General features: G+C 42.4%; 6 protein-coding genes across 7 annotated transcripts in view; 4 read left to right on the forward strand and 2 right to left on the reverse strand.

Annotated features, from left to right (window-relative positions):
* The window catches only part of LOC6562255, a 49,617-nt gene extending 45,733 nt beyond the window's left edge, over nt 1-3,884 (reverse strand). Inside the window, exon 1 of one of the 2 annotated variants that reach the window (XM_032736223.2) lies at nt 3,264-3,884. The gene's annotated coding sequence lies outside the window, so the exon portion shown is untranslated. The remainder of the gene's footprint in view (nt 1-3,263) is intronic. The other variant, XM_001988498.3, reaches the window with a different exon arrangement.
* A 1,059-nt stretch (nt 3,885-4,943) lies between these two features.
* On the forward strand, nt 4,944-7,017 carry LOC6571468 (intraflagellar transport protein 46). Its single transcript, XM_001997631.3, has 2 exons — nt 4,944-5,339; nt 5,800-7,017. The coding sequence occupies exons 1-2, from the start codon at nt 5,178-5,180 to the stop codon at nt 6,853-6,855; spliced, it is 1,218 nt and encodes a 405-aa protein (XP_001997667.2). The 5' UTR covers nt 4,944-5,177; the 3' UTR covers nt 6,856-7,017.
* Nucleotides 7,018-9,346: 2,329 nt separating this feature from the next.
* Nucleotides 9,347-12,020, forward strand: LOC6562252 (cysteine-rich protein 2-binding protein). Its single transcript, XM_001988495.3, is given in 7 exon segments — nt 9,347-9,791; nt 9,854-10,005; nt 10,064-10,247; nt 10,311-10,359; nt 10,362-11,386; nt 11,388-11,530; nt 11,594-12,020. Coding segments are annotated over 7 exon segments (2,301 nt in total). The 5' UTR covers nt 9,347-9,399; the 3' UTR covers nt 11,950-12,020.
* Nucleotides 12,021-12,224: 204 nt separating this feature from the next.
* Nucleotides 12,225-15,012, reverse strand: LOC6562486 (probable ATP-dependent RNA helicase DDX23). Its single transcript, XM_001988493.2, has 2 exons — nt 14,727-15,012; nt 12,225-14,663 (listed from the first exon to the last, which is right to left on the reverse strand). Exons 1-2 carry the CDS (start codon nt 14,942-14,944, stop codon nt 12,287-12,289), a joined length of 2,595 nt encoding a protein of 864 aa, XP_001988529.1. The 5' UTR covers nt 14,945-15,012; the 3' UTR covers nt 12,225-12,286.
* Nucleotides 15,013-15,414: 402 nt separating this feature from the next.
* Nucleotides 15,415-22,126, forward strand: LOC6562485 (solute carrier family 12 member 9). The gene is made up of 8 exons (XM_001988492.3): nt 15,415-15,988; nt 16,080-16,214; nt 16,281-16,621; nt 18,921-19,820; nt 19,887-20,269; nt 20,331-20,522; nt 20,593-20,772; nt 20,838-22,126. The coding sequence occupies exons 1-8, from the start codon at nt 15,721-15,723 to the stop codon at nt 21,277-21,279; spliced, it is 2,841 nt and encodes a 946-aa protein (XP_001988528.1). The 5' UTR covers nt 15,415-15,720; the 3' UTR covers nt 21,280-22,126.
* Nucleotides 22,127-25,423: 3,297 nt separating this feature from the next.
* LOC6562484 (basic helix-loop-helix transcription factor amos) lies at nt 25,424-26,068 on the forward strand. The gene has a single exon (XM_001988491.1). It carries the CDS (start codon nt 25,424-25,426, stop codon nt 26,066-26,068), a length of 645 nt encoding a protein of 214 aa, XP_001988527.1.
* Nucleotides 26,069-26,450: the final 382 nt, after the last annotated feature.

Here is a 26,450-nt window from a genome sequence, read left to right on the forward strand (position 1 = left end):
GTGACGGGTCTGGAAAACTTTTGTCGTTTTTGTTTGCTGTTCTTGTTGTGCGTGTGTGTATGTGTGTGCGAGTGTGTGTTCAGCCTAGCGTGACTGTGACTGCAACTCAAATCAAATTGCCAAACGAACTTTCCACTCGGCACAAACAATTTTTATTTTTATAGCCAAGTCCCACACCCGAGCCGATACCACCAAGTTGCCCTAAAGCCTCAACACTATCGAAGCAAAACCAAAAAACCCAAACCAAAAACCCGACACGTTTCACTTTCGCTGAACTTGAAACGACAACGACGAACTTGAGAACATGTCCGCGCATGCTGATGATTATCCATGCAGGCACCAGCTAACAGCTAACAGCCAACAGGCACCAGGCACCAGGACACCGAGCAGTCAACATCCAGCATCTAGCTTACTTAAGCCTACACACGCCCAAACCAAGCAAAACTTCGACCAGCAAAACAGAGACAAAAGCCGAACAAACATAGCCAGAAAGAATAGTTAAGTTCGATATGCCGCAGACTGAATACTCTTTCCACATTTGTTAGTGATTATGTGATATAACAGTTCATTTAAAATATTTATCTATTTTTTAAATATTATTATTATTATTACTGAAGCTGACAACTATCAATACTTCATTTAGCTGGAACTAATGTGTAGTTTCTTTATGTGCTGCAGCTACAGCTTTAACTAATTATGCTAAACATGATAATTAATAATAATAATAATTCAATGTCCTCTTCAATGACGTTACACATTTCATGTAAAAGTGGCAATACCCTCGACAAAGGTCAATAAAAAATGGTAGGCAAAAGCGAACGACTGCGATAAGAACAGACAATAGAAAAAGGAAAAGTAAACAGCAAGTGCTGCTCGCTTTCAGGCGCTAAATCGCCTTCCCTTTCCTCTCAACAACCACAGAATCTTACTGTATATATATGTATATATATATGTCTGTATATAGGTCGCCCAAGTTATGAGAATTAGAGCAAAACATTTGGACATTGCACCATAAAAGATTACAATAAAACAGACCGCAAATACAAATAAAAGCGTCCACAAGCAATGACATTTATATTGGTCATTTTGAAGAAACCAAGCTGCCCCTCTGCTTCCCCCTACACTTTGTCTCCCTCTACCAACCTCTTCTCGTCTCTTTCTCTACAGATATGTATCGTAGTAAGTATGAACTTGAATGGAAATTAATTAGCTGCTCATCAAATGTGGCAAAGCGAGTGGCCAGCATTTGAAATGAATGCCAAATGTGAGTGTGAATAACCCCAGTAAATTGAATTTATTCTGTAATTAAACTGATACGCAGCTATCAATATCAAAGGTAAATACATATCGCATGGATTGCTCAATCTATTTGGCATTTGTGATTGTGGGTAAGGTTCGCTTGATAAATAGCCATAATTATTTTGAGTGTCTAGAACAATTTCCATTTATGGTATAGTATAGATATCGCTATGTGAATAACTTAATTAATTCCAAAGATGTTGTACATACGATTATTATTCCAGAATATAATATATCAAAATGTTCATATATATTTGCGATATTATGTTAATAATTTTTCACTTCACTAGCAAAAGAAAGCGACTCAAGAACTTGGAATTCCCCATACGACATAAATTCTATATTGAGAAGTTATAAAAGTCATAAGCATAACATAAAACGGTCAAGTTATTTTTAACATTAATTATAGTGATGATAATTACAAAAATTCATTAATAAAAATGACAAATTATTAATTGTTGTTGTATTTTTTAATATTAAGTTCTTATAAGAGACCATAAGTATTATAACTGGTATTTCTCAATAAAAGTTTGAGGTTCTTTTACATATCATTAAAATGTTTAAGATTGCCAAATAAATTTCATTAGCTTTCCAAATTAATTTTGATTATGTGTTGATTCTATAAAAAAAAAAACTATGAGTGATAACTAAATTATGTAAATCTAGCGAATTCCAAATAAAGCCAAGAACTAGTTAGGAAGAAATTAAAATAATGAAATAAATAATACATTTTTGGCGCTTGTAAAGACTATCTTTGGCATCGTTTTTACGATGTTATAATGAATTGATATCCGATTCTATAAGCTGAGATTCATATTTGAATTTCTTTTTATGGTAATATGACAATTTGTAATCTTTTCTATTTGTCGCAGACATCATACAAATCAACCACATACATGCTTATACTACATAATAAAAGAATTTATCCCAACCAAGTGCTAATCAAGTCGAGCCTGTTATTTTTTTAAGTGCACTGACCCCAGTTTCAGTGTATTTGCATTTAAGTGCATGCCAAACCCAAAGCCATAAAAACTGTTATCAAACTCGAAGTGACTGAACCCAAACTATATACATATATATAAATGTATATCTGAGTCGAAAAGTATATGTGCACACTCTCAATTGATAAGCTCTGACAATAAAGTTGCCAACGAATTTGCAGCAGTCCCTTTTTTGCTCTGATAAAAAAGAAAAGAAAAAAAATGAAAAGAGTTTGCAGCAATCAAAAACCGCAACATGTTAACTGTTAATGCCCCAGACACCTATTTGGGGGTTCAGTGGAAACTCTCCATATGTGCGTCGACCCCAAACAATGAGCATTGCCAGCGCCAAATATAAATTATATTAAAAAGAGAATAAGAGCGTAAAAAAAGGGCTTCCAAGTTTCGGATCTCAATAATTCAAAACAATTTCATTTTATTGCGCAAGTTTTAAGGATACGCTTTTGGGGGCCCACAAAGCACAGTTTAAGCTAACAATACGGCCTGAACACTCTTTTTTTGACACCGGCTACTTCTGTGTTGGGGGGTAGGAGTAGTGGTAAGGGTGTAGCTACAGGGGTTAACCCTTTTTAAATGGTCGCGAAACATATAAAACATTTTGTTATAGGGACGTTGTAGGGGTGGGCAGTATGACGGGGGGATTATATTCGTAAGGTAGGCGTGAAAGTCAAACACGTAAGGCGAGACAAGCGAGGGGAACTTAAGAGAGAAGCACACTGAAAAAAATGTATGAGGTCGATGACGTACTTTTTACACAACTACAGCGATGTTTTTCTTACGATTGGAAGTATGATTTCAGATTAAGCTTGGAAGTGGAAGGCATAATACTTAAGATAACAAAACAATTATTAAATACTAGTTAATATAAGTTTGTTGCTGCTCTTTATTAATTTCTTTTTAATTTATTTTTGATTGCATTAAGCAGCTTGTTTAATTTTTTTTCAGTGTACAGTTTCAACTTACCGTTCGCAAATATTTGGCTCGGTTTGAGGATGCTGATGAAGATGAACGGGTTCGTAATCCTTTTAGCGTCTGATAATAAATATTCTGGCCAAAATACACACACACACACACACACACACACACACACACACAGATATTGGCACACGCAAAACACAGTTTAACCAGCTTCACAGCTATTAATGAAGTCTAGTGGAGTGCGGGAGATGGAATGATATTAATTAACTTCAGTGTATTATACAAAATATTTGTGGAGTTGCACAAGATTTAATGCAAATAAAAAAATTATTAACCGCGTGGTTAAAGCAATCGACCAGCTTAATTAGCGTCAATTTAAATAAATTTGCCTTTTAATTTGCAAAACTCTCTGAACTATTTCTCTCTCCGGTGCACTGGGTGTGTTTGTTATGACTTGTTGGAGCTGCACGTAATTCTGATTCAATCACACACAGTTTGTTTTTAATTAGATACTTTTGTTGTTGCTGTTGTTGTTATTGCTGCGATCGCGTTATTGAAAACACCGAAAGACGAAACTCAAGCGGACTGCTTTTTTTTGGATTTTGCTTTGAAGCAACAAACACACACGTAACATCCGCAACGAAATGCTCAGCACAAGATGCCAATACCGAATGAAATTTGTTGTGTTTTCATATTCTGCTTGTCGCGTTCAAACACATCGAACCAAAGCATCGAACCGCAACGTGCTCGAGCGTAGGTTGCAAAGCAGTGGCGGCGTTTGCTTAGCTACAATAAAGATTAGAAGTTAAATAAAGAATAACTGCTTAAGTAAAGTACTAGTAAATTACTATATATATTATACATACACCTTAAAGAGTTAGCTGCTAAAATATCCATCGATTTAGCCAGTATCTAACAGGTAAAGTTACTTCTTAACTAAAACTTGCAGTTTTTAAAATTTGCCAATAAATCTTGTACTGAAAAGTTTAACAATAATTTGGATCAAGTAAACAGTCGGATAAATGAAACAATTATGAAATTAGCAAGCTTTTCGTGTAAAATTCTTTAATTAGTATTAAAATCGTTCTGTACTCTAATTTTTATAATATTTCGAGTGAATAATGCATAACTTTGGCCAAGTTTTGTTTGAAACAAAACTCGGTTCTTTCTACCTAATTACAATCGATGTGGACATTAACCTATTAGGAGCAGCTAAAATAGGCGCCAGCTGCAATTATCCCTTTCGCTGCACAAAATCTTCAACGCAAATTGCTCATCCATAAAAACTCATTTAGAGGCCTGAAAAATGGTTCATTAATAAAAACACGCCATAAAATCGACTCGCCCAAAGGCCTTAAACCAAATTGGCCCACAGACGGTAGCCGATTTCATTTCATTTCAATGATTTCACTCTCTAAACTCAATTCCGAATATTCAAAGTAGCAGACAATGTACAGTGAGTGTTGCATAAATGGAAAACAAGTGAAGCTTGGCTGGATGGAAAGGGTATGGAAAATCAGATGTAATTAAAACCAAACAACCGCTCAATTCGCCAGAAAAACGGATAAGTAAGCCGGGCCAAAAACAAAACAGCTACAGCAACAGCAACAAGAACAACACAAACAAGCAGCCAACGTTGTTGCCAAGACAACCAACGAGGCCAAAACAATTGACAGTTTTCTCCCTTTCTTGCAGGTAAAAGCAATACGCGCAGAAAGGAAACACAGACACGGATTCCACAGACAAGAAAAGACAGCCAGCCACCTGCAGGACGCTTGCCAGCAGCCAGCAAGTGTATCTCAAGGATTCAAGGACGGTAACCTGAGCGGAAGTGCGCAAAAATAGAAATTCGCAGCGTGCGAGCTGCTCAAAAAAATCATTATAAAAGAAACCAACAACAACAGCAACAACGAGTGGCGCAAGGTGCCACGCCCACGTGTCAACACTTGAGTTACAACGATGAATTACTACGATGAGGAGATCCAAATCAGTGGACCACCGGATGGCAAACATCATCTGAGCAGCGTTCAAATGGAGCGATTGTCCAGCCGAGGTGAGGCCCGTGCCAATAGCCGGACACCGGGCGGACGGGAGCGGGCAGCAGCCAGGCAACGTAATATGGTAACTACACCGGACAGAGAAAGAGAGAGTGATAGATGGAGATGGAAGTGAGACGATAAATATAAATGAGAAGAGAAGCGAAAAAATAAGCTGTGCTTGTTTGTGTCACCAAATAGAGCACGAATAATTGGTATGCTTGATAAATTATGATAGGTGATAAACAGAATTATTATCAAATATAATGCAAATAGTTAGGATATTCGTGAATCGTGCTAAATATGTAGCTAAAGATGTGTGCGATGAATGTTCTCAAAATTACTTGTCTCACGAAAATGGATATTATAGATACATAAACAGGGACTTTCACAATAACAGCTTAGACAATTTTAATTTTCCAAAGTTCTTAAAAGAAAACCCAACAAAGGAGACAGAAACATAAAAGTCTACAGCCCAAAACTTAACACTTAAAAAATGTTAATAATAATTAAACACAAATATATTTTCCATTAAATTCACACAGCAACTTCAGGGCAGCTCCGCCGATGATGATGGTCTGCTGCAGGACATCATAGACCATGATGATGAGGCCGATGACAGCGACGACGATGATGATGATAGTGAGCTGCAGCTGGGTGGTGCCACTGGCTCCGCCGCTGGTGTTTCTGCGACGGTGCCACGACCACAAACGCGCCCGGGTAGCACACGGAATGCGACGGGTCCAACAGTGAGGCCTCACGATGATGACCAACTGAGCTTTGGCAGTTCTGATGAGGCAGCCGGCGAGCAGATGCCAAGCGGCAAGTTGGCGCATCAAAAGTTGCCGCTGCCAACGCAGCAGCGAGGCAGCGCTGGCCGGGCACAGGAGACGTCCTCGTTCAATCTGACGCCAGATAAATGGGAACAGCTGCCGTTGCAGGCGGAACTCAAGGAGATCTTTCCCTACATACTCAAGTATACGCCACAGGGCATAGAAACACCATATCATCTGCAACCGTTCATACCCGAATATGTGCCAGCCGTTGGCGATGTGGATGCCATGCTGAAAGTGCAGCCGCCAGCGCTGTTGCAACCACAGCGACAGCGGGAGCTGGACGAACAGCTGCAGCGTTTGGGCTTAATGCTTCTGGATGAGCCGTCGGGTGCACAAAGCGAACCCAGTCTACTGAATATGAAACTGCGCTCCGTGCTCAGCGGCAATCGGGGTGGGAATCCCCGGAATGCCTCCTACTCGGCAACGCTGGTGCCCACCGCAAAGTCAGCTAAGGACATTGAGAAGTGGATTGGTGAGGTGGAACAGGTGCATATGACGCAATCCATGTTCGATTCGCAGCCACGCAAAGATATCGATGCCCTGGTGGAGGATTGGCCACGTTCGTTTGCAATGGCCACAACAAAGAATGCCCTGGATGAGGCCTATCGCTCCTGCCTCCAGCAGCAAATCTCACTGGCCGATTATGTGCGCGTGCTTTGCGAACACTTTGGAGTCGATGGCCCGATGGAGACACAATCGGATTACATCCATAGCATACAGACGCTGTTTGCTCTCTACCTGGCCGCAAGTCAGGCCTGGGAATAGGCGAAGCATGAGCAAGTGCAGATTAGAGATGAGAGCGCCTACTTGCAATTTATTATTATTTCTTTCGTATTATTTTACAGATTTATTTATTTATCAAATAAAAATCGCTTTGAATGTACAAGTATTAAAATTATTAAATTAATAAATGAGAAGATTTAATTGATTATTTCTTACTAATTTATTGCATATTTAAATCGTGTCACGAGAGCAAGCACGATACGCTGTCAACTCTAAGTCGGCTGTGAGGGAATAGGATCAGGAGTAGGAAGTTGGCTGCATCACTAATAACGCTAATGGCTTCGATTAAGTGACAGCCAGACGCCCGTTTGTTTGCCTTTGTGCAGCTGTGTGGCATACCCCACCCCCACCCCACCCCCCCTTCCCACTCCACAACTCGATTCGACTGGGCCATTAAATCGCCAGGAAACCCCCTTTACTCCTTACTCCTTACTCAAGCATAATTTGTGCGTTTGAATTTGAGCGGGTGGCGAGGGGTCACTTGTGGCCAGTAGTTCTGGATCTACTACACTCTATAAAAAGGATTCCCTTCTGGTTTTTTACCTCCATTTTGAGGAACTCCGCATGCAATGGCAGTGGCGACAACTTGTGAAATTGCCCCCGTTTTCGCTTTGTCTGCCGCATCAGGAGCTCCAAGCGACAAAAATGAAATTTGGTTCGCCATTTTTTATGCGCTTTACAATATTTACTTATGCAAATGGGGTATATTAGAGTGCCCATCAAAAATGTAAAAAGCATTTTCAGATGTGCCAACACCATTTTATATTGGTAAAGACATGTATTTGATTTTGATCACAAAGCATTGTCAGATAAGTAATTATTTAAGTAATCTAATGAAAACCCAATCTTCAAAATGACCTCAGGCTCGAAATTCAGTTCCAATATAAAATAGTTATGAAAGTTTTTTGAATTTTTAGAATCTTAGACCTTCAGCTATATCTACTATACTATATATCTACTTTACCATACATATGAGCATATTTTTAGCAGGATATTTAGCTGTCGAGCATGTCCGCCATAGGGCCATTTGTATTCCCAATTCTTTTGTTGCTGTTCTTGTGTCTCTTTCGCAGTGCCAAAAGGCATAACCAGGCACAATAGCCGAATGAAAATGAAAAAGTGCTGAAAGCAGTTGACTGAAAAATGCAACAACAACAAAAAGAAGAAAAGCAAATAGCAACAGTTGCAGAGAATGAAAAACAACAGAAAAAACCGGACTCAAATAAATAGTCGCAAAAGTAGAAATTCAATTTTGTAATGCATGCTTTTTGGGGCAGAGACTAAGCGACACTCTGCCACAGTTAAACCAATCATCCACTTGAGCAAACTGGCCAACAGCAACAAATGCCTAATTAGAGCCGCTTAAGACAACATTGACCAGGCCGTAAGCCCGACACAGTTGACGACCTTAATTATGCGTGAACCTCGTAAAGAGCCATTAATGACATTTGCGTTACACCGCCTGCAGCAGACAGCAGCATGAGTATGTGAATGGGTATGGGTACTCACATATACGCAGTTTGAGTATTCACACTATTCAGTGTGGTGGGTGGCTGAATGGCTGTCAATCAAAATCGGATGTCAGATGCAAAACGCATTACGCTGCAGTTCATTTTCGTCGCCTCTTGTGCGGCTGCCTCTGATTGACTCGTTGCAAGTTGCAAGGAAACTCATTAACAATGGTGCCAAGAAAAATAATGACCAGCAAGGCTAACTCCTTGTCATAAGCATGCAGCTGATTAGCAATATTTTGGTGGCTTTACCACTCGATTCTATTAGACTGATTCATTTAATTGGATTTCCAGTGGATCAAAAATGCATTGAATTTCAAATGCGATTCAGCTTCGACTTGCTTGTGGCAATGTGAAAAATTTTTGGGATAGATTTTATACATGAACTTTGAGTGAAAGTCGTGTTTTCAACTGTAAATGTAGTAATCGTCTAGAGGTCTTAAGCTTTAAATATAGTATAAATACAGAGGTCAACCCACGATTGAAAAGTACTGGTTTTTGAAAATCGAATTGCTTTTGACAAACTTCTTTACTATCATTTTTTTAATGTTGTAAGTTGAACATTAAAAGCGAGCCAGAATAGCGCTATAAAATGTAAATGTAGTATTATTCTATAGATCAAACCATAATCAAGAGGACCTGGTTTTTGCTTAAATCTGATCACTTTCGACAAAGTTATGATCAAAGTCTTGATCCGTCCCTACATAAATGGTGTAATTTTAGCATGAAATTCGAGCCAAAAAGGAAACACTTCAACGCTAACCAATCTTATTATTCTATTTATTTAACATTGATAGACCTTATTAAACGACTTCATAACACAAAATGCCTCAAATACGCAATTTTGCACACAACAACGCAAAATGAGCTGCGTACTAAGCACCAGGCGTTGCCATAAGCAGCAATCTTGGTATTTTTAGCGATGTGGCAACACCGCGTACCATTTCAAGGCAAGCGGCGGAACAACAGATTGTTCTTGTCAACAACAAGTTTTGCTTGTTTTTAATAGTTCGAAATGCGTGGCAATGCGCTTGGGAAACAAGCAACCACATGCGACTATTGCCACACAACCGTCGAGGATGACAACTATCTGGATTGCCGCATTTGTGAGCAGATTGTGCACATCAAATGCTTGCCACATGCGAGCACCCCAGGCGATTTACTCGGCGACGTTTTCTTCGATTTTACGTGCATCAAATGTGTGCGCAAAGAGCCACAATCCGGAGTGGAGCCGCCCAAGGAGCGGCTTGTTCGCCAGCGCATACCCTGGCTGCTGGTGCTGACGCTGACCCTATACAATTTGTCCATCAAGTCGAAGGGGCTAAGTCATCATGGCTATTTCCATTGGCGGACGCACATCATCAGTTTCGTGAACAAGAACTGGAACTACATATTCGAGCCGCGAGCGTGAGTTGCAGCTGAGATTAACCCAAGTAGCAGGAATAATAGAAATGCAAATTTCGTTTCAGTCGCCGTCGCAAGCAATGGGCTGGTTCCGTTTCGGGCGCACTTTCGCACAACAGCCCGGAATACTTTCAGTCTGGGGTCAGTGTATGCACCGAGACTGGCTGGTGGAAACTGGCCAAACCCCATTTAACGCCGCGCAGCGTACGTGCTGAGTGTGAGTAATCGTATAAAAAGAGACAAAGAGTAAAGTATATAATTTAAATCCCTTGCAGACGAGCAACGTTTGCTGGAGCGCCAACTGTTGCGCACAGATCGACGCTTGCCGGTGGTGGACGAGAACAGCTGTGACAGCGATTTATCAGTCACAGATCATCTGAGCGATGCACAGGCGACAGCCACGACGGAGGAAGCTGTGGAGCGCCTTCTGCCAGTCAGCGAAGGCTGTGCGCGAGCCATGTAAGCGAATCAGATTTTAATGTGATAATTTACAACATGTATAAAGCAAAATATAATTCACAGTCCCTACATGGGTCGCCCGCCGCCAGCAGTTGAGCAGCCAGCGGAGCTACACAACAGCAAGAGCAGGAGGAGGGGGATGAGCAGGAGCAAGAGCATGTAAAGCAGGAGGAGGCAACGGAAGAGGCCTCACAGCAGCAGCCGTTGAGCAGCGTGCAGGCGAGTCTAATGGATTTTTTAGCGGAAAGCTTGGGAGGCGATGACCTGAGCATGTTTATGCCACCGCCCCTAATTGGAGCAGGCAAAACAGATTTCTTTATGTCCGAGGCACTGTTGGAAGCGCCCGGAAACAGTGCCAGCCTGTTCGAGCTGGAGCATAACTTTGACAGCGAGCCGCCAGCGATGAATGAGAAAAAAATGGAAGAAACTCCACCTAGCCCAAAAGTAGAGCAACCAATGTCCGAAAGCGAAAAGGAACAGCCCATGGAAACAGAGCCACAGACGGAGGAGAATCCCGACTATCAGCCGCGCATTGTGCAGGTTACCAACTTTCAAGTGCAGGAGCAGCAAACACCACAAAGTAAAGAAGAGCCACCGGAGACAGCTAAGGAAAATGAACTCACAGAGATGGAGCAGGCAGAGAGTAGCAGCATAAGTTTAGAGCGCTGCAAGCCGAGTGGATTTCTTCGCCAGCCCCGACGCAATTGGCCCTGGCTGCAGGAGACCGACGAGCAAGAGCCACAGGAGCAACATCTTCGACCAATGAGCGTCTATGAGGAGCAAAAGTTGCATCAGCAGCTTCACAAGATCTTTCAACACGGCGCGAGCAATATACCCGGCCATGTGAGGCGATTCTATCGCAAGCTGTGCCTGCGCAAATGGAAGCGGGATCACAATCGCCGCATATTTAATCTGGACGAGCATATTGATCACACGGCGCGTGCACGTCTCCAGCTATCAAAGCAGCAACAGACCCAGATACTCGATCGCTATCAGCTGTTAGAGTTGGGTAATCCGGACAATCGCAATTCATTTTATGCTCGCATTGTGGGCAGCACGGAATACGAACTCTTCGAGTCGCCGTACACACAACGCGTCCTGCATCCGTTCATCTATCGCAGCCAGAATATGTCGCCAACTTGTACGCTTGATGTGCGAGCTGCAGCATCGGGTGAATCGTTGCCACCCCAGCCGATCCACGATAGACTTCTGCTATGTGCGTCCACAGCATATACCGGCAGTGAATGCGCTGCTCCAAAGCGTTTTCTGGCCCGGCATTGATGGTGAGTTAGCCAACATATAATTCCATCTTTAATATTATGCTTAAGCTACTTTTTTTCTTTCAGTGAGCGACTGTCTCAGCTATCCGGATTATAGTGTTGTGGCGCTTTATAAGAAGCTCGTTGTTGGCTGTGGCTTCCTCGTGCCCGATGTGGGCTACAATGAGGCATACATCTCCTTCATGGCGGTGCGTCACAATTGGCAACGTTCCGGCATTGCTAGCTTTATGCTCTATCATCTCATCCAGACCTGCATGTCTAAGGATATAACGCTGCATGTGTCCGCTAGCAATTCGGCGGTGATGCTCTATCAAAAATTTGGCTTTAAAATTGAGGAGGTCATCCTTGATTTCTATGACAAATATTTACCGCTTGACTCCAAGCAGAGTCGCAATGCATTCTTTTTACGCCTATTGCGATGAGGAATCTGCGAAATGTTAATCGAATTACAGCCGAAATGAGTTGCTAATAAAAATTAGAATTAAAAGACAAATGTACTGATAACTGAATATTCTTGCAGGACGTATTTTGATTCTGTAATTTAAGTTTTCTTTAATTTGAATCTCGATTGGTTCTTCAACTTTCATAAAGACATCTTCACTGAGAACTTAGTTCAGATAGGTTCTTAAGATACTCTGATCATATTTCTCCCCAAGAAGTAGTTTGGCAGAAAGTTGGAAAAACATACTTATATCTGGAATATTTTATCGAAAATTGTTTGTATTTTATTATTGCCGAAAGGACTACGAAATTTTGGGTCTAAGCAAATATTTTCTCCTCTCGTCGCTTTTTGGTGACCACTGTGCCCGGTTTGTGTTGCGCCTCCGGATGATTGGTGAGCTCTGGCGGGCAGGTGGACACCGGGCTGGCTGTGACGCACTGTTTTAGATCGTAGAAGAGGCCGCTGTCGTCCTTGGTCACAAAGGAGATGGCGACACCCGTTTTGCCGGCACGACCCGTACGACCAATACGATGCGTATAATCCTCAATGGACTTGGCCATGTCATAGTTGATGACCAGCGAGACATCCTTGATGTCTATGCCACGACCAGCGACATCGGTGGCCACCAATATATCCTTGGCACCCGATTTGAGTGCGGCGAGCGCATATTCACGCTGTTCCTGTCCCTTGCCACCGTGCAATGTGCACGAATTGTAGCCGAGCTTCTCCAGACCCTTGGCCAGGACATCGGCACCCTTCTTCTGGTTGACAAAGATAATCACGGGCGGCTCAATGCCCGCCGATAGGATCTGCATGAGTTTCTTGCGTTTGTCGTTCTCGCCCATCATGTACACGATTTGGTTGGTGCGCTCCGTGGGTTTGCCCACAGATCCGATGTAGACGGTAGCCGGACGACGCAGATAGGTGCGCGCCAGACGCTCCACAGCCGGTGGCATCGTAGCCGTAAACATCACCGTTTGCCTGTACTTCTTCTTGGTGTAGAAGTTCTCCATCAGCTTCTTCTCATCCTCGGCCTCCTCCGTGTCCGGTTTGAGATTTGTCACGGGCATATACTCAAGGATCTTTTGCACATCCGGCTCGAAACCCATGTCAATCATACGATCTGCCTCATCGAGGACGATGTAGGTGCACTGATTCAGCACCAGATACCGGTTCTCCAGCACATCAATGAGACGACCCGGTGTGGCAATGACAATCTCACAACCCAAACGCAATCGGAAACCTTGCTCCTCTCGGGACAAACCGCCGACGACGACAACAGTCCGTATGCCCAGTGGTTGACCAAATTTAATCGTTTCCTCCTCGATTTGCTGGGCAAGCTCACGTGTGGGTGCCATAATAATCGCATACGGACCCTGATCCACATCCTCCAAGCGCTCAATTTTCGGCAACGATTGAATCCACGAAAGCAAGGGGATAAGGAAAGCTAAAGTTTTGCCGGAACCGGTTTCGGCAACGCCAATAATATCCCGATTCTGCAGGCCAATAGGTATCGCCTGGCGTTGAATGGGTGTCGGCTCCTTGTAGCCAACCGTATCGATGATTTCGATGATCTCTGGCGGAAATCCAGATTCGTTCCAGCTGCGTATGGGATTAGGTATTTTGCCGCCCTTGATGGTGATGTTGTAATCCTCGCGAAAGATGCGCCAATCGCGTTCCGTCATCTCATCGTTGTCCTTCTCAGACCAATGGCGATCGTCCCACTTCTGTTTGTCCTCCTTGCGCTTCATCTTCTTCAGGCGTACCTTCTCCTGCTCCTTCTCCGCCTCGGTGCGCCGTTTTTCCAACAGATCACCATAGAATTTGCTCTGTGTACGCTTCTGTTCCTTGATGTCGATGCCGGCGACATTGCCACGTCCAAAGAACTGCACATGATGACGCTCCTTGTACAAATTGTTATAGTCGATGGAGGTGTCTTCGCCAGCATCCCAATCGAATACGAATTTGCGATCGTTGAGGCGTCGAACGCGTCGCTTCTTCTTCACAATGCCCAAATAACGTTCACGTATCGCCTCCAGTTCCTTTTCTTTGTCCTTGTGTGTCAGATCCTCGACACGTTTGCTATCCCTATCACGATCTCCGCCGCCGCCTCCACGATCTCCGCCGCCGCCACGGTCTCCGCCGCCTCCACGATCTCCACCGCCGCCACCCCGATCTCCGCCACGATCCCCTCCTCCTCCTCCGCGACGATCGCGTTGTTCGCTCTTCATGGGCTGTGCGGGGGGAGGCATGGATATGGGCGGCGCTGCTGAGGCTGTGGCTATGCCGCCGCTACTGTTTGGCTTGCTATGCGCAGCCTGAATTTGTTCCCTGGCAGCATCGCGAGCGGCACGCATGCGTTCGCCTTCCTCCTGGCGACGCTTCAGCGCCTCAGCAGCACGTTGCTCCTTCGTTAGGAATACGGGTTTGCTGCGCGCCTCCTCCTCACGCTTCTTCTTGTCCAGCAGCTCTTCAAGGGACAGCGGTTCCTTCTTCAACTTGACATCGTCCTTCTGCTCCAACTTCTCATCTTCGACCTTTAAACCTGTGCCTGTTGCAGATTCACCCTTAACGCCCGCATCCAATTTGGGCTTCTTTTCCGGCTCGCCATTGCGTCCTCCCCGCTCCCGAGAACGTTCGCGTATGGGACGCTGACGCTCGGGAGAGCGACCGCCACGTCTAGCGCGATCCTCTCTGCAGAGATAAAAAAAACATTTAAATTAAATCTCATCTCGGTATTAATTCGGTTTTACTTACCTGGAGCGAGAGCGTCGCTGACGTCGATCCTTCTCTCTGTCCACTTGTCGCTCCCTCGCATCTCGCTCCCTGTGCCTGGCGCCATCTCTGTCTCTTTGTCGCTCTCGTTCTCGTTCCCGTTCCCGTTCCCGTTCGCGATCTCTGTCGGCTGCGTTTGCAACGCGATCATCTCTGAAACGCTCTCGTGATCGCGAACGTCGCTTTTTATCATTCACCATTTTCCAATTGAACAGCGGAGAAATTGAAAATCTTTCCGCAGTCAAACGTTTTGTGAAAACAAAACAGATGTGTGTTCATCAGAGATGAGCGGCACCGGCTTTTAGGTGACTTGAAGTACAAGTAACTGTGACTCAGTCACTGTGACTGGTCAAATATTCAAACAGAGACACTTTCAGTTAGCATTATACAAATTAAGAAAAAAGAAAATAAAAAAGCTACAAAAAAAAATTACAAGGAATACTTTCAATTATGTAATTAGTAATTTTCTATAATCATTTATGTCTCAAAAATAAATCATAGTCAGATCTGCTCACCTATTCACAATCTGTAGTGCAATGTGCGAAAATTCCGACTTTCAGTATTTTAAATGATGCTAAAAAATACTGCAAAATACCAATGACTTCAGCTGCCAGCTGAGTTCTTTTGGAGCCCCGACCCTTTTGGGGTTTTGTGGGAACTTAGTTTTGCGTGATTTCTCCGTGCCAGCAGACAACTAGAAAAAAGAAAACGGTGACGCGTTGAACTAGAAAACAAGAAAACCGAGGAAGAGCACAAGAAAACGCAACGCATCGCAAACAAAAGAATCAAACGCTGTGAAGCGGCCTAAATAACAAAATACACACATAGAAAAAATAAATAAATTTCCCTAATTTGCTGCAATTGTGGGCGTCATTACAAGCGCTCATTTATTTGTTAGTGCGTTATTGTGTGTGTGCTTGTGTGGGTGTGGGTGACTTAATACTTTAAGCAGTTGTCATTTGGACAGCTGAATGCGATGAGCATCAGCACAGATCAGGAGACCGCTCCAATAGCGGCCCCGCGAAATGGCAGCACCTCGAATATGTTTCGCAGCTTTGGTTCGCTCTTCGGCGCTGGCGGCGGATCAGAAGTCGCCCGACCACCGACGCCACAATCGAGCGATGGTTATGTAGAGTTTGGCATGCAGGATCCGGAACGCAGCGGACGCACTCTGGGCACATTTGCGGGCGTCTTCAGTCCGGTGGCGCTGTCCATGTTCAGTGGCCTTGTCTTCATACGTGTCGGTGAGTGTCGGTGACGTCACAAGAGTAAACACTTGTTGGTTCGCCGATTTTCTAATCTCTCTCTCTCTCGCCTCTCTTTCTCCCGTTCTAGGTTATATCATTGGCAATGCGGGTCTATATGTGACCCTGCTGCAGTTTATCATCGCCTATGCAATTCTGCTGTTTACGGTTGCTTCGGTTTGTGCCATTTCCACCAATGGCGCAATTGAAGGCGGCGGCGTCTATTGTGAGTAATCCCTTGCGAAATGTTCTTTTTACTCAAATTTTACAATTGTTCCCCTCTCCATTTCAGTCATGATAAGTCGCACATTGGGCCTGGAATTTGGTGGCTCCATTGGCACGCTCTTCTTTTTTGCAAATGTAGTGGGCAGTGCCATGGCCATCTCGGGCTGCACGGAAGGCATCATGGATGACTTTGGACCGGGTGGCCTGTTTGCGAGCACAGACGGTCTGCCGGATGGGAAGTGGTTTCGGTTTTTCGTTAGCAGCATGATCAATACGTCCATGTTGTTGGTCTGTTTGGTGGGTGCCGCCCTCTTTGCCAAGACGTCAGTGCTTATTTTGGGAACTGTGACCGTTTGTCTATTGGCAACGTTTATCAGCTTTTTGGCAGTTGGCGCCACCGATCATACGGTAAGAAAACCAATGCCCTCCATACAAGTCAGCAAAGGGGGATTCCAATCAATCATGCAACTAAATCCGCGACAGCCTTATCAATCTATATATAAATATATATATATATATATATATATAGTATATGCCCCATGAAATAGATTCACTAACTTTTAGCAACGGTTTCGTTTCATTTCATTAATTTTCGATAATTTTCTGTGTTCTCTAGATAACATTTTATGGCATTATTTTAGGTCTCGGTCACTTTTGTTTTGCTGCCCCACAGAAATCCCCACTGTGGTTGTTAAGCACAGTTTTTAGTTTTAGAATCACATCGAAATATTTTATTAATATGAAAGTTTATCTGTTATTTTATTAATTATGACTCAAACCTTCAAAACAACTTTCGAGCATTTTCAGTAATTTACTTACTAATTTTGCTAGTTTTTAAGCCTTTGTTTTTATTTAATTTCAATGCAATATCCACTGTACTTGTGCACTTAGTTGATAATTTAAGCCGCACAGGCGACGCAATACTGACTCATTAAGTTCACTGCTGATAAGCAAACTAAAATGCTCGAATGTCGGACAAAAAATTGAGAATATAATCATCAACTAAATGCAATAATCTCTCTGTTATCTCCACTAAAAATACATATACAGTGTCTCGCAGTTCAACTGGAACAGCGCCTAGCAAAAAAGTTAATTGCCTGCCATAAACAAATTATTCAATATTTTTCAAAAATTCCAAAGAACTATGGCAGGTACATATATTGACTACCTAAATGACTATATGACCCCCATAAACTGGGGTTTTCCCACCGGCTAGGTCGGGTTATGTAAAAAAGTACCTTAATTTGTGGTCACATATTATGTGGAACAATGGCGTTATGGACACCTGGGTGCCATAAAACCCAGATTTTTTACGTCAGGTTGATTATTTTTGGTATAAATAGACCAATCCTTCGTAGTCAGATTAGTTATATCCTGCATCTCGAGTGCAACCAGCCAACAAGGACTATGTGCAAGCGGACTACCATTGAACAACGGAAACTGATCCTGGAACACTTCAGGATTGGATATTCATTTCGCCAAATAGCTAAAATGGTAAATCTGAGTACCACAACTGTATTCAATATCATTCGGCGCTTCGTCGACGAAAATCGGATAGAGGACAAGGGCAGAAAGGCACCACACAAGATTTTCACCGAACAGGAGGAGCGGAGGATCATCAGGAAAATAAGGGAAAATCCCAAGCTATCGGCTCCAAAACTGACTCAACAGGTGCAGGATGAAATGGGGAAAAAGTGCAGTGTGGAAACTGTGCGCCGGGTTCTGCGCAAACATGACTTTAATGCCCGAGTACCACGGAAGAAGCCCTTTATAAGCGCAAAAAATAAAGGGATTAGGATGACGTTCGCCAAAACCCACTTGGACAAGGATTTGGAGTTCTGGGACACAGTCATATTTGCAGATGAGTCCAAATTCAACATTTTTGGCTCGGACGGACGGAATTATGTGTGGCGACAGTCCAAAACTGAGCTGAGTCCCAAAATCCTAAAGGCAACAGTCAAGCACGACGGAGGAAGTGTCATGGTATGGGCATCTATCTCGGAAGCCGGCGTCGGAAATTTGGTGTTTTTTGAAACAACAATGGAAAAGAGTGTGTATTTCAATATATTAAAGGAAAATTTACTCCAAAGTGCCGAGAAGCTAGGAATCCGGAGTACTTTCCAGATCTACCACGACAACAACCAAGAATAAGTCCGGATTAGTACGGTCTTGGCATATCTGGAACTGCCTCCACATGATAATTCCACAGGCCCAGTCTCCAGATTTAAATGTTATTTAAAATTTGTGGGCTCTGCTCGAAAATAACATCCGGAATCACAGATCCGATCTCAAGAATGCTCTGCTGGATGAGTGGAGCAAAATCAGTCCAGAAACGACCCGGAAGCTGGTATCTTCCATGAATAATAGGTTAAGGGACTTTATTAGGGGTAAAGGATATCATACTAAGTATTAACATCCTTATTTAAGTTTTTATACGCCTAATATGTTACTTTTCTAAGACTGTTCCAAAAAAACTTTGACATGTATTTTGGATATGTTTTCAGTTTTTGACTAATTTCAGTTAATTATTTAATATTTTAATAAAAACTGAAGCTTCCTTTTCAAACGTGATATAACATAAAACAAATTGGCATTTAAACATTTTGCGTTTATTGTTTTGTTTAAAAGTTATTGCACTTTAAATATTTTGCTAGGCGCTGTTCCAGTTGAACTGCGAGACACTGTATACATTTTCGGTATTCAACAGATCCTTGTGCCGTTAGCGAACACAATCTACAATAAAAGCAATGATTCAGTGATTGCATATCTACCTTATACGGGACTCAATGCGACAACCTTGAGAGATAACCTGGGCTCCCACTACGGACCGGATTATACAGCAAATGGCAAATTTGCGGACTTCTCAACCACATTTGGTGTGCTATTCGCGGGCGTTACGGGCATTATGGCCGGTGCGAATATGTCCGGTGAGCTGAAGAGCCCCTCGAAGAGTATACCATGGGGTACACTGTCCGCCGTCGGCTTCACCTTTGTCGCCTACGTCATATTGTCGTTCCTGATGAGCTGCACGACGCCGTCGGTGACGATGCGCAATAGTTATCTATTCCTGATGCCCGTCAATCTCTGGCCACCATTTACCGCTATTGGCATTTTGACGGCCACCTTTTCAACGGGCTTGAGCAATCTGATTGGCTCCAGTCGTATTTTGGAGGCTCTCAGCAAGGATCAGGTCTTTGGTCCACTGCTTAACTTTGTGCTTCGTGGCACCTGGAAGGGTAATCCCATTTGTGCTGTCGTCATCAGTTGGGTGCTCGTCGAGTGTATTTTGTTGATTGGCTCGTTCAATCTCATTGCCCAGATCAATTCGGTGCTGTTTATGCTCTCCTATTTGGCCACTAATCTTGCGTGTTTGGGCATTGAGCTGACGGGTGCTCCCAATTTTCGGCCACTGTTCAAATACTTCACGTGGCACACGTGTCTCATTGGTCTGCTGGGCACGCTTATCATGATGTTTGTCATCAATCCAATCTACGCATCCTCAAGCATTATATTGTGCCTGATCCTGGTCATTGCACTGCACCTCTTCTCTCCAGCTACGCATTCGGCGCAGTGGGGCTCCATTTCCCAGGCGTTGATGTTTCATCAGGTGAGTAGACAAATTTATATACACCCACAAAAAAATAAAGTCACTCATTTCCTACACTATTTTTAGGTGCGCAAATACTTGCTTATGTTGGATCCACGCAAGGATCACGTCAAATTTTGGCGTCCACAAATTCTGCTATTGGTCTCCTCGCCACGTTCCTGCTGTCCACTGGTCGACTTTGTCAACGATCTGAAGAAGAGCGGCCTCTACATCATTGGCCACGTCAAGCTGGGCGACTTCAGTGGCGCCGAGGATGCCGTCGATACCCAGCCGTGGTGGTTATTCCTCGATCACATGCGTGTCAAGGCTTTCACCGAGGTTACCATCAGTCGCAGCATACGCGAGGGTGTTCATCATTTGATTCGTTTGTCTGGTATCGGTGCGATGAAGCCAAACACGATTATTTTGGGCTTCTATGATAACGAGGCGCCCAAGGATTTCTTTCAAAAGTGAGTGATTTGGAAATTTCAATTTAATTATAATTTGTAATAATTTCAAACAAATTTTTAGTGGCACATCGCCCTATAAAACGGATGGCTTTAACGAGGGTGAAACCCATAACTTTCCCATACGTCACGATGGCGAAACGAAACATTTTGAGGTGCAGGAATATGTGCATATCCTTTGCGATACGCTGCGCATGAAGAAGAATCTGTGCCTGTGCCGCAACTTCCAGCGCCTGGACAAGAACTTTATAGCCATGTGCGTAAAAATGATTGAATCATTTAAAATTCACAATCAACATTTACGAACTACATTTCCAAATTTACAGAAGCAAGCATGTAAAGTATATTGATGTTTGGCCCATCAACGTATTCAATCCCACGTCGGGTGATCCCTTCGATGTGGTCTCCTTGTTCATGATGCAATTGGCTGTGATTATGTTGGCCAAATGGAAACACTTGCGTGTGCGCATCTTTCTGTGCGAGACAAATGAGTCGCGCACCATAAGGTAAATAATGAAATTAAATCGCTTATTGATTCAACTGCAGCTTATGATTTGATTTGCCAACGCAGCACCTTCGATACGCATGCACCACAAATGGACGTGTTCTCCAAGTTGAAGCTGGAGCAATCGCTAAAGGAGCTGCGCATCAAGGCGGACATTTTGGAGATACAGGAATGGAGTCGAGATACGGAATTCACGCAACAAGCACGCATACTCAAACAGTTTACGGCCCAAGCGGACGATGCGTTGCTGGACGATGGCGATGAAATCGCTGAGGATAAATTCAATCGTTCGCTGCTCTACATGCAGCGTGTGAATCAAATAATACGCGATCGTTCCGATCAAACGGCCTTATCCTTCATCTATTTGGCGGCGCCACCGAAACCCACATTGCCGGACTTTAACGATCGCAGCGCCAACTATGTGGAGCTACTTACCGAATTAACCGCCGATCTGCCGCCAACGATTCTGGTGCATGGCGTTAGCACAGTGACGTCGACAACGCTTTAAGCACCCAACTTCCCATGCACCCTCCGTCTCTTGTGACTTTTCTCGCTGTTGAGATTGTAGGCGCACAGTGATATCAAAATGCATTGCATACTCCCAACATATACAAACATATACAAAATGAAGCCGACTATATATAAAAACCGGATTCAATCAAATTTAGCTCGTTAGTTCGTTCGTCCGTTTGCTCTCTATCTTTCCATCTGTTAAGTGCCTTAGGGCCTATATATAGATATGTATGTCTATAATTTATAATTATTATGTAGTTGTGTGTGTTGTGAGTAGGCTGAAAGCTGTGTAGTAAAGCATATTTGTACAACCACTTGTAACTTATTTTAAATTGCTTAGTACACAACGACGACAACAACAACAATCACAACAACTCTAATATCATCGAAACACTTTGTACCAATTATCATATCAGTAATTCTCAAATTAACACATACTTTTATATCAATATACATAATATTACACTCCATTTAACACCAAACAGATATGCGGACCAAATTGTTCTCAGTTCGATATTAAAACGATTTGTGATTCGAGAACCTATCTCTTTTTATGACAAGAAAAGAAGAAGAAAGTATTATAAAAACCTTTAATTTTGGTTACGCTAAAACATAGATATCATGTAGCTTTTAGTTTTATATTTATTTGGTGCAATTCACAGTCGGTTGATTACTGTTGCAGACTTTTAACAATAATATAATATAATATATATAAATATATACATATTTATTTATATTATGTAGTGAATGTGAATAACCAATCCCGTATGTTAACGTATACACTTACATCAATGTATTCATTTCTTTTCAAGTATAATAAAATTAGCGTTATGACTTTACTATGACATTACTTTAATTTCTGTATGCAGTTAGATTTGTGATTTTCTAGAAAGTAAATTCCCCAAAAAAATATATATTTTAGGAATTCCCCTTGTCGCATAGTGTACAAAAAGATGATAATATTTCCGATGTTTTTTTTTAGCTTTTATGACTAAAACAGTTGAGCTAGTGAATAAAACAAAAAGACAAAGATCGTAATAGAGTTGCGATACTCGAGAAAATGCATATCATGCAGTTGATGCAATTCTCGGCTTGAAGCCATCCATTATGCACCACATTCCATTTGTGAGTGATCCTGGAGCACACTTTCAAGAAGCCGCAACGAAAGGTTAATTAACTCCACACTGAAAATCAATTCAAACACTTGGCTGCATTTCTAAAGAAAATGGCCAAAACAATTCCAAAACAGAGGACGCGTCTAGCGCCGAGCATGGCTAAAATGTACAAATGATGCAGAGTATTTCACACAAAGATCAGATCGCAGCCATGCCGACAAAAGGACATCAAGAATCGTGACGTTTGATCTTGACGCTCGCTGGCTTCTGATCCTGACCATGATGATGATGATGATGACCCACTGATCGATGTGCCACGCGACCGCAGAAAAACTTGATATTATGCTGCAATTTCTAGCGAAAGGACTGGCTTAATTATTGGGTTTGCCTAACCTGAGCTCAGCTAAAGATCGACAACGCCTTCTATTTTTGTTTGGTTGGCTGCAGGGAAATTTCCAATTAGCATGTCCTGCTTACCTGCGCCCAACACTTGCCCCAGTTGCATGTCCTTGTCAAAATAGCAACAATAGCTAAGTAGGCGGTGCTTGGTTGAAAGTCAAACCCATGGGCATCCATCAGATCAACAATAGGCCAACTGATGATAATCCCATGCGTGTTCGCTCTCTCCTCATTCTGGCTTCCCTTAGATTAATCGTTTTCGTTGTGCGGATTATGCGTTGGCGCTAAATTGCGAAAATGCGATTAGACCACAAGTATTGTTCTATCAGTCCACAAGTATTGTGTTCGAGTATTGCGTGAGATTGTTTCTTTGTCACTCATTCGACTCATTGGGACTCCGAGTCTTTTGTCCCTGGGAAACTGCCAAGTGCAATTGCCAATTGCACTTGTCTGGCGAGGGCCTAAATAACATAGCTCTTTTGTTTGCACAGACAATGCCCTGAGAAGTGATCTTTATTCTATTGTTCTATTGTGTTGTGAGAAGAACTTCAACTAAGATCTGAGCCAAATTACCATGTAATATTCGAGCATTATGACTTAAATATACCATATATATAATATTTTGGTTATGTTTTCCGTGTAAATTTGTTTTGCTTTCTGTGGACCAGCTGTGCCTGAACCATTCCCAGACAGCGTGTCGCGTTTTGGATTAACATTTTCTAAGGATTAACTTAAATTAAATCTGAATGTAAACGTTTTTATGGAATTTAAATTGTCATTTAATTTCTAGAGCGTGCTCAAAGAATGCGCCTTGCTTCTCTGGAACTGAAACTGATGCCATAACTTAAGGCAAACGTCCCATTTAGTAACCCCAACTCCACTCGCTGCTCTTCATATCAGCATATCCGTTAGGCTCCTTGATAGGCCCAAGGAATGTGTCAGGCAATTGCAACGTTTATGAGAATTTATTGACACTTAACAGTGATTTGGAAAACAAACACGAGACAAGAGAAAAAACCCCTTGAAAGGTCCTTCGGCTGACGGCAGGTAGCTCCTTGAGCGGCAACCCTATTTGATGAGTATCATAAATAGTCATCGCATAAATAGAGCGTCCTGTGACATTTATGACTCTATTGCGACTGCCGTTGGGTAATCTTTTTGTCCTTTTACACTTACGCGAGCCCAACACTGCACAAACTTATCTTAATAAGCATTTAATGGTAGCGGTAAATGGGCGCCCAAAACACACAGTTCCACGATCCATTTCATTCTTCGGCTCGAGTGGAAATCGAAGTGTTAAGTGGGCAACTGATAAGCTTAACAAGTTGCAACAGCAACGGGGTGCCAAATATTGGATTCCTTTGGGATTCACAAATTCATTCAGCTAAATTTTTGAAGCGATCGTTTCATTGCCAAACTGTAAAAAGCTGATTAAGTCTTAACAGGAAACGTACTTAAATGAAATCAAAAATGAACTCCTTTTTTTTAATTGTGTTAAATGATTGGTTACAACAATGTTCACATTTTCCGATTTGTTTACACAAATTCAATCATTTTTCATATGTGCTCCCAGGTAATTGTATTATGTTGAGTTTTGATCTTATGAAGATCACTTCAGTTTGTTCTTTCTCAGTAAATATTTATTTGTGACCCAATAAAATACAATGGCTAAAATCGAAAGTAGTGCAACAATAATACCACACTTGAATGCAAATTCGCATAAATGGAGAAATTTAGCGCAAAGCACTTACTGAAGGATCCCTTCGATCGGGTGACCACAGACATGCAAAGTAATTTGGATACTGGCTAAAACTGATGGCCCACAATGCGGTTATGGGACCATATTACCAAAAAAAAGCAGCAATAAACATATAAGTAATACTTGTATTCGCATAACAAAAGAAAATAAGGCGTCTTTTATCTTTTGTTGAGCCATGATTGACCTTGGCAACAATTGTTTGACATATAACATTAAATAAATTCATATGCATTATAAAAAGCCAATTGGAGCTGCAATACAAAAGAAGTTTGCAGCATACAACAAAAATGCATCACTGTCATTAATATTTACAAGAAAGTAATCATTTTCTAGTAACAAATATATATTATATTTCACAAAAGTTGTCCACATAAATCGTGTAAAATATTATGATTGAAGTTTTGGAAAAATGTTCACATTTTATTATGATTGATTATGATTGTTGACTTTCTCCAGATGGTAAAAATGAGTTTCGTAATCTTAGGAAAATTGCACACTGTTACTTTTAAGTATCTTTTCAAGTGTCATTTTGATGCTGTTTTTTTTTAGTGTAATTATGGGACGGTAGCAAATGTCAGGTCAAACAAAGGAGAGCTGCTGCCTTGTGGCAGAATCTACCCGAAGTGGCAATTAAACGTTTTGACCGCAAGCCAATTTTAGGGCACGGGCTGTCGTAGGTAGCCAGGCAACAAACAAGGAACAAGAAAACAAGATCAGTTGGGAGACAGAAGCCGCTCAGCGAATCAGGTAAGAGCATTTCTTGGCTGTAAGCCAATCAACGTTGATCACTGCCTGCTGCTGACTATTTAAAGGCCTTCTGCTGTCGGAGCCTGCGTCAGTTATCCTTTAACTAACATACTTGCAACATGTTGACGAACAACGAGCTCATCGAACACTTTTACTACAGTGCGGAAAGTCACGCAACGGAGATGGATGCAGATGATTTGCTTCTTGGCAATGGGAATCTGTTGCACCAGCAGCTGGAGCAGCTCATGTGTCAGGAGCAGGATAAGGACTTTAGTGGCAGTGCTGATAGTCTCTCCGATGGCACCAATAGTTGCTCCCTGGAGCTGTACTACGAGATGCCAGCGGTGCTGGAATTGGAGCAAATGCTCAGCACACAAACTCAGCAGCAGCAATTGCAACAGCAACAGCAGCAAATGGCCTCCAGTGGCGCCTCCAAATTCCAAACGAAGGCAGCGAAATACTGGCAGAGAACCTCACGTAGCATGCCCTACGAAAGAAATGCCTATCAAAAGGCATCCTCGCAAGAATATTTAGAGCTTGAAGATCAGGAGCTAGGTGGTGGCAAGGAGGTCGTGAAGAAGCGCCGCCTGGCTGCCAATGCACGCGAACGTCGCCGCATGAACAGCCTGAATGATGCCTTCGATAAGCTGAGGGATGTGGTTCCGTCACTGGGTCACGATCGACGGCTCTCCAAGTACGAAACATTGCAAATGGCCCAGGCGTATATTGGGGATCTGCTAACGCTTCTCTCACGAGACTATTGAAGGCGACTGAAGCAGACTGACGGAGGGGGAGGGCAACGCAACCAGGAAGCATGTTGTAGCAACACTTGAACCTAGTGTCAACTTTTAAAGGCTGTTAGTTTTAACGTTTAGTTTGTATATACTTATCTTAAGTAATAATTTTAATATATTCTTAAATGAAAAATAAAAATAATTAATGCATTCTTTATACTGCAATGGTTTTTATTATATAAGAAATCTATAAATAATTGTGTAAATCAATAATAATATATAATTCCAGATGAATGCAAATTTCACTTTCAATAGCTGCAAGTATTTTTCTGAATTTATAAAATGTTTTGTGGCACACAAAAGGTTTATTTAAAAAATGTTGCATTATTTAAAGAAAAACATAAATCAAATG

The sequence above is a fragment of the Drosophila grimshawi genome, unplaced genomic scaffold (genome assembly GCF_018153295.1).
Source record: "Drosophila grimshawi isolate 15287-2541.00 unplaced genomic scaffold, ASM1815329v1 contig_1377, whole genome shotgun sequence".
In the NCBI taxonomy this organism is placed as follows: Eukaryota; Metazoa; Arthropoda; class Insecta; order Diptera; family Drosophilidae; genus Drosophila; species Drosophila grimshawi.

Excerpts from the sequence above, each read along its gene's own strand:
- LOC6571468 (XM_001997631.3), top strand. The coding sequence starts at position 5,178 with ATGAATTACTACGATGAGGAGATCCAAATCAGTGGACCACCGGATGGC. Across the intron at positions 5,340-5,799 it reads CAGCCAGGCAACGTAATATG|CAACTTCAGGGCAGCTCCGC; the intron begins GTAACTACACCG and ends AAATTCACACAG.
- LOC6562486 (XM_001988493.2), bottom strand. The coding sequence starts at position 14,944 with ATGGTGAATGATAAAAAGCGACGTTCGCGATCACGAGAGCGTTTCAGA. Across the intron at positions 14,664-14,726 it reads CAGCGACGCTCTCGCTCCAG|AGAGGATCGCGCTAGACGTG; the intron begins GTAAGTAAAACC and ends TTATCTCTGCAG.
- LOC6562485 (XM_001988492.3), top strand. The coding sequence starts at position 15,721 with ATGAGCATCAGCACAGATCAGGAGACCGCTCCAATAGCGGCCCCGCGA. Across the intron at positions 19,821-19,886 it reads AGGCGTTGATGTTTCATCAG|GTGCGCAAATACTTGCTTAT; the intron begins GTGAGTAGACAA and ends CACTATTTTTAG. Across the intron at positions 20,773-20,837 it reads AATGAGTCGCGCACCATAAG|CACCTTCGATACGCATGCAC; the intron begins GTAAATAATGAA and ends TTGCCAACGCAG.
- LOC6562484 (XM_001988491.1), top strand. The coding sequence starts at position 25,424 with ATGTTGACGAACAACGAGCTCATCGAACACTTTTACTACAGTGCGGAA.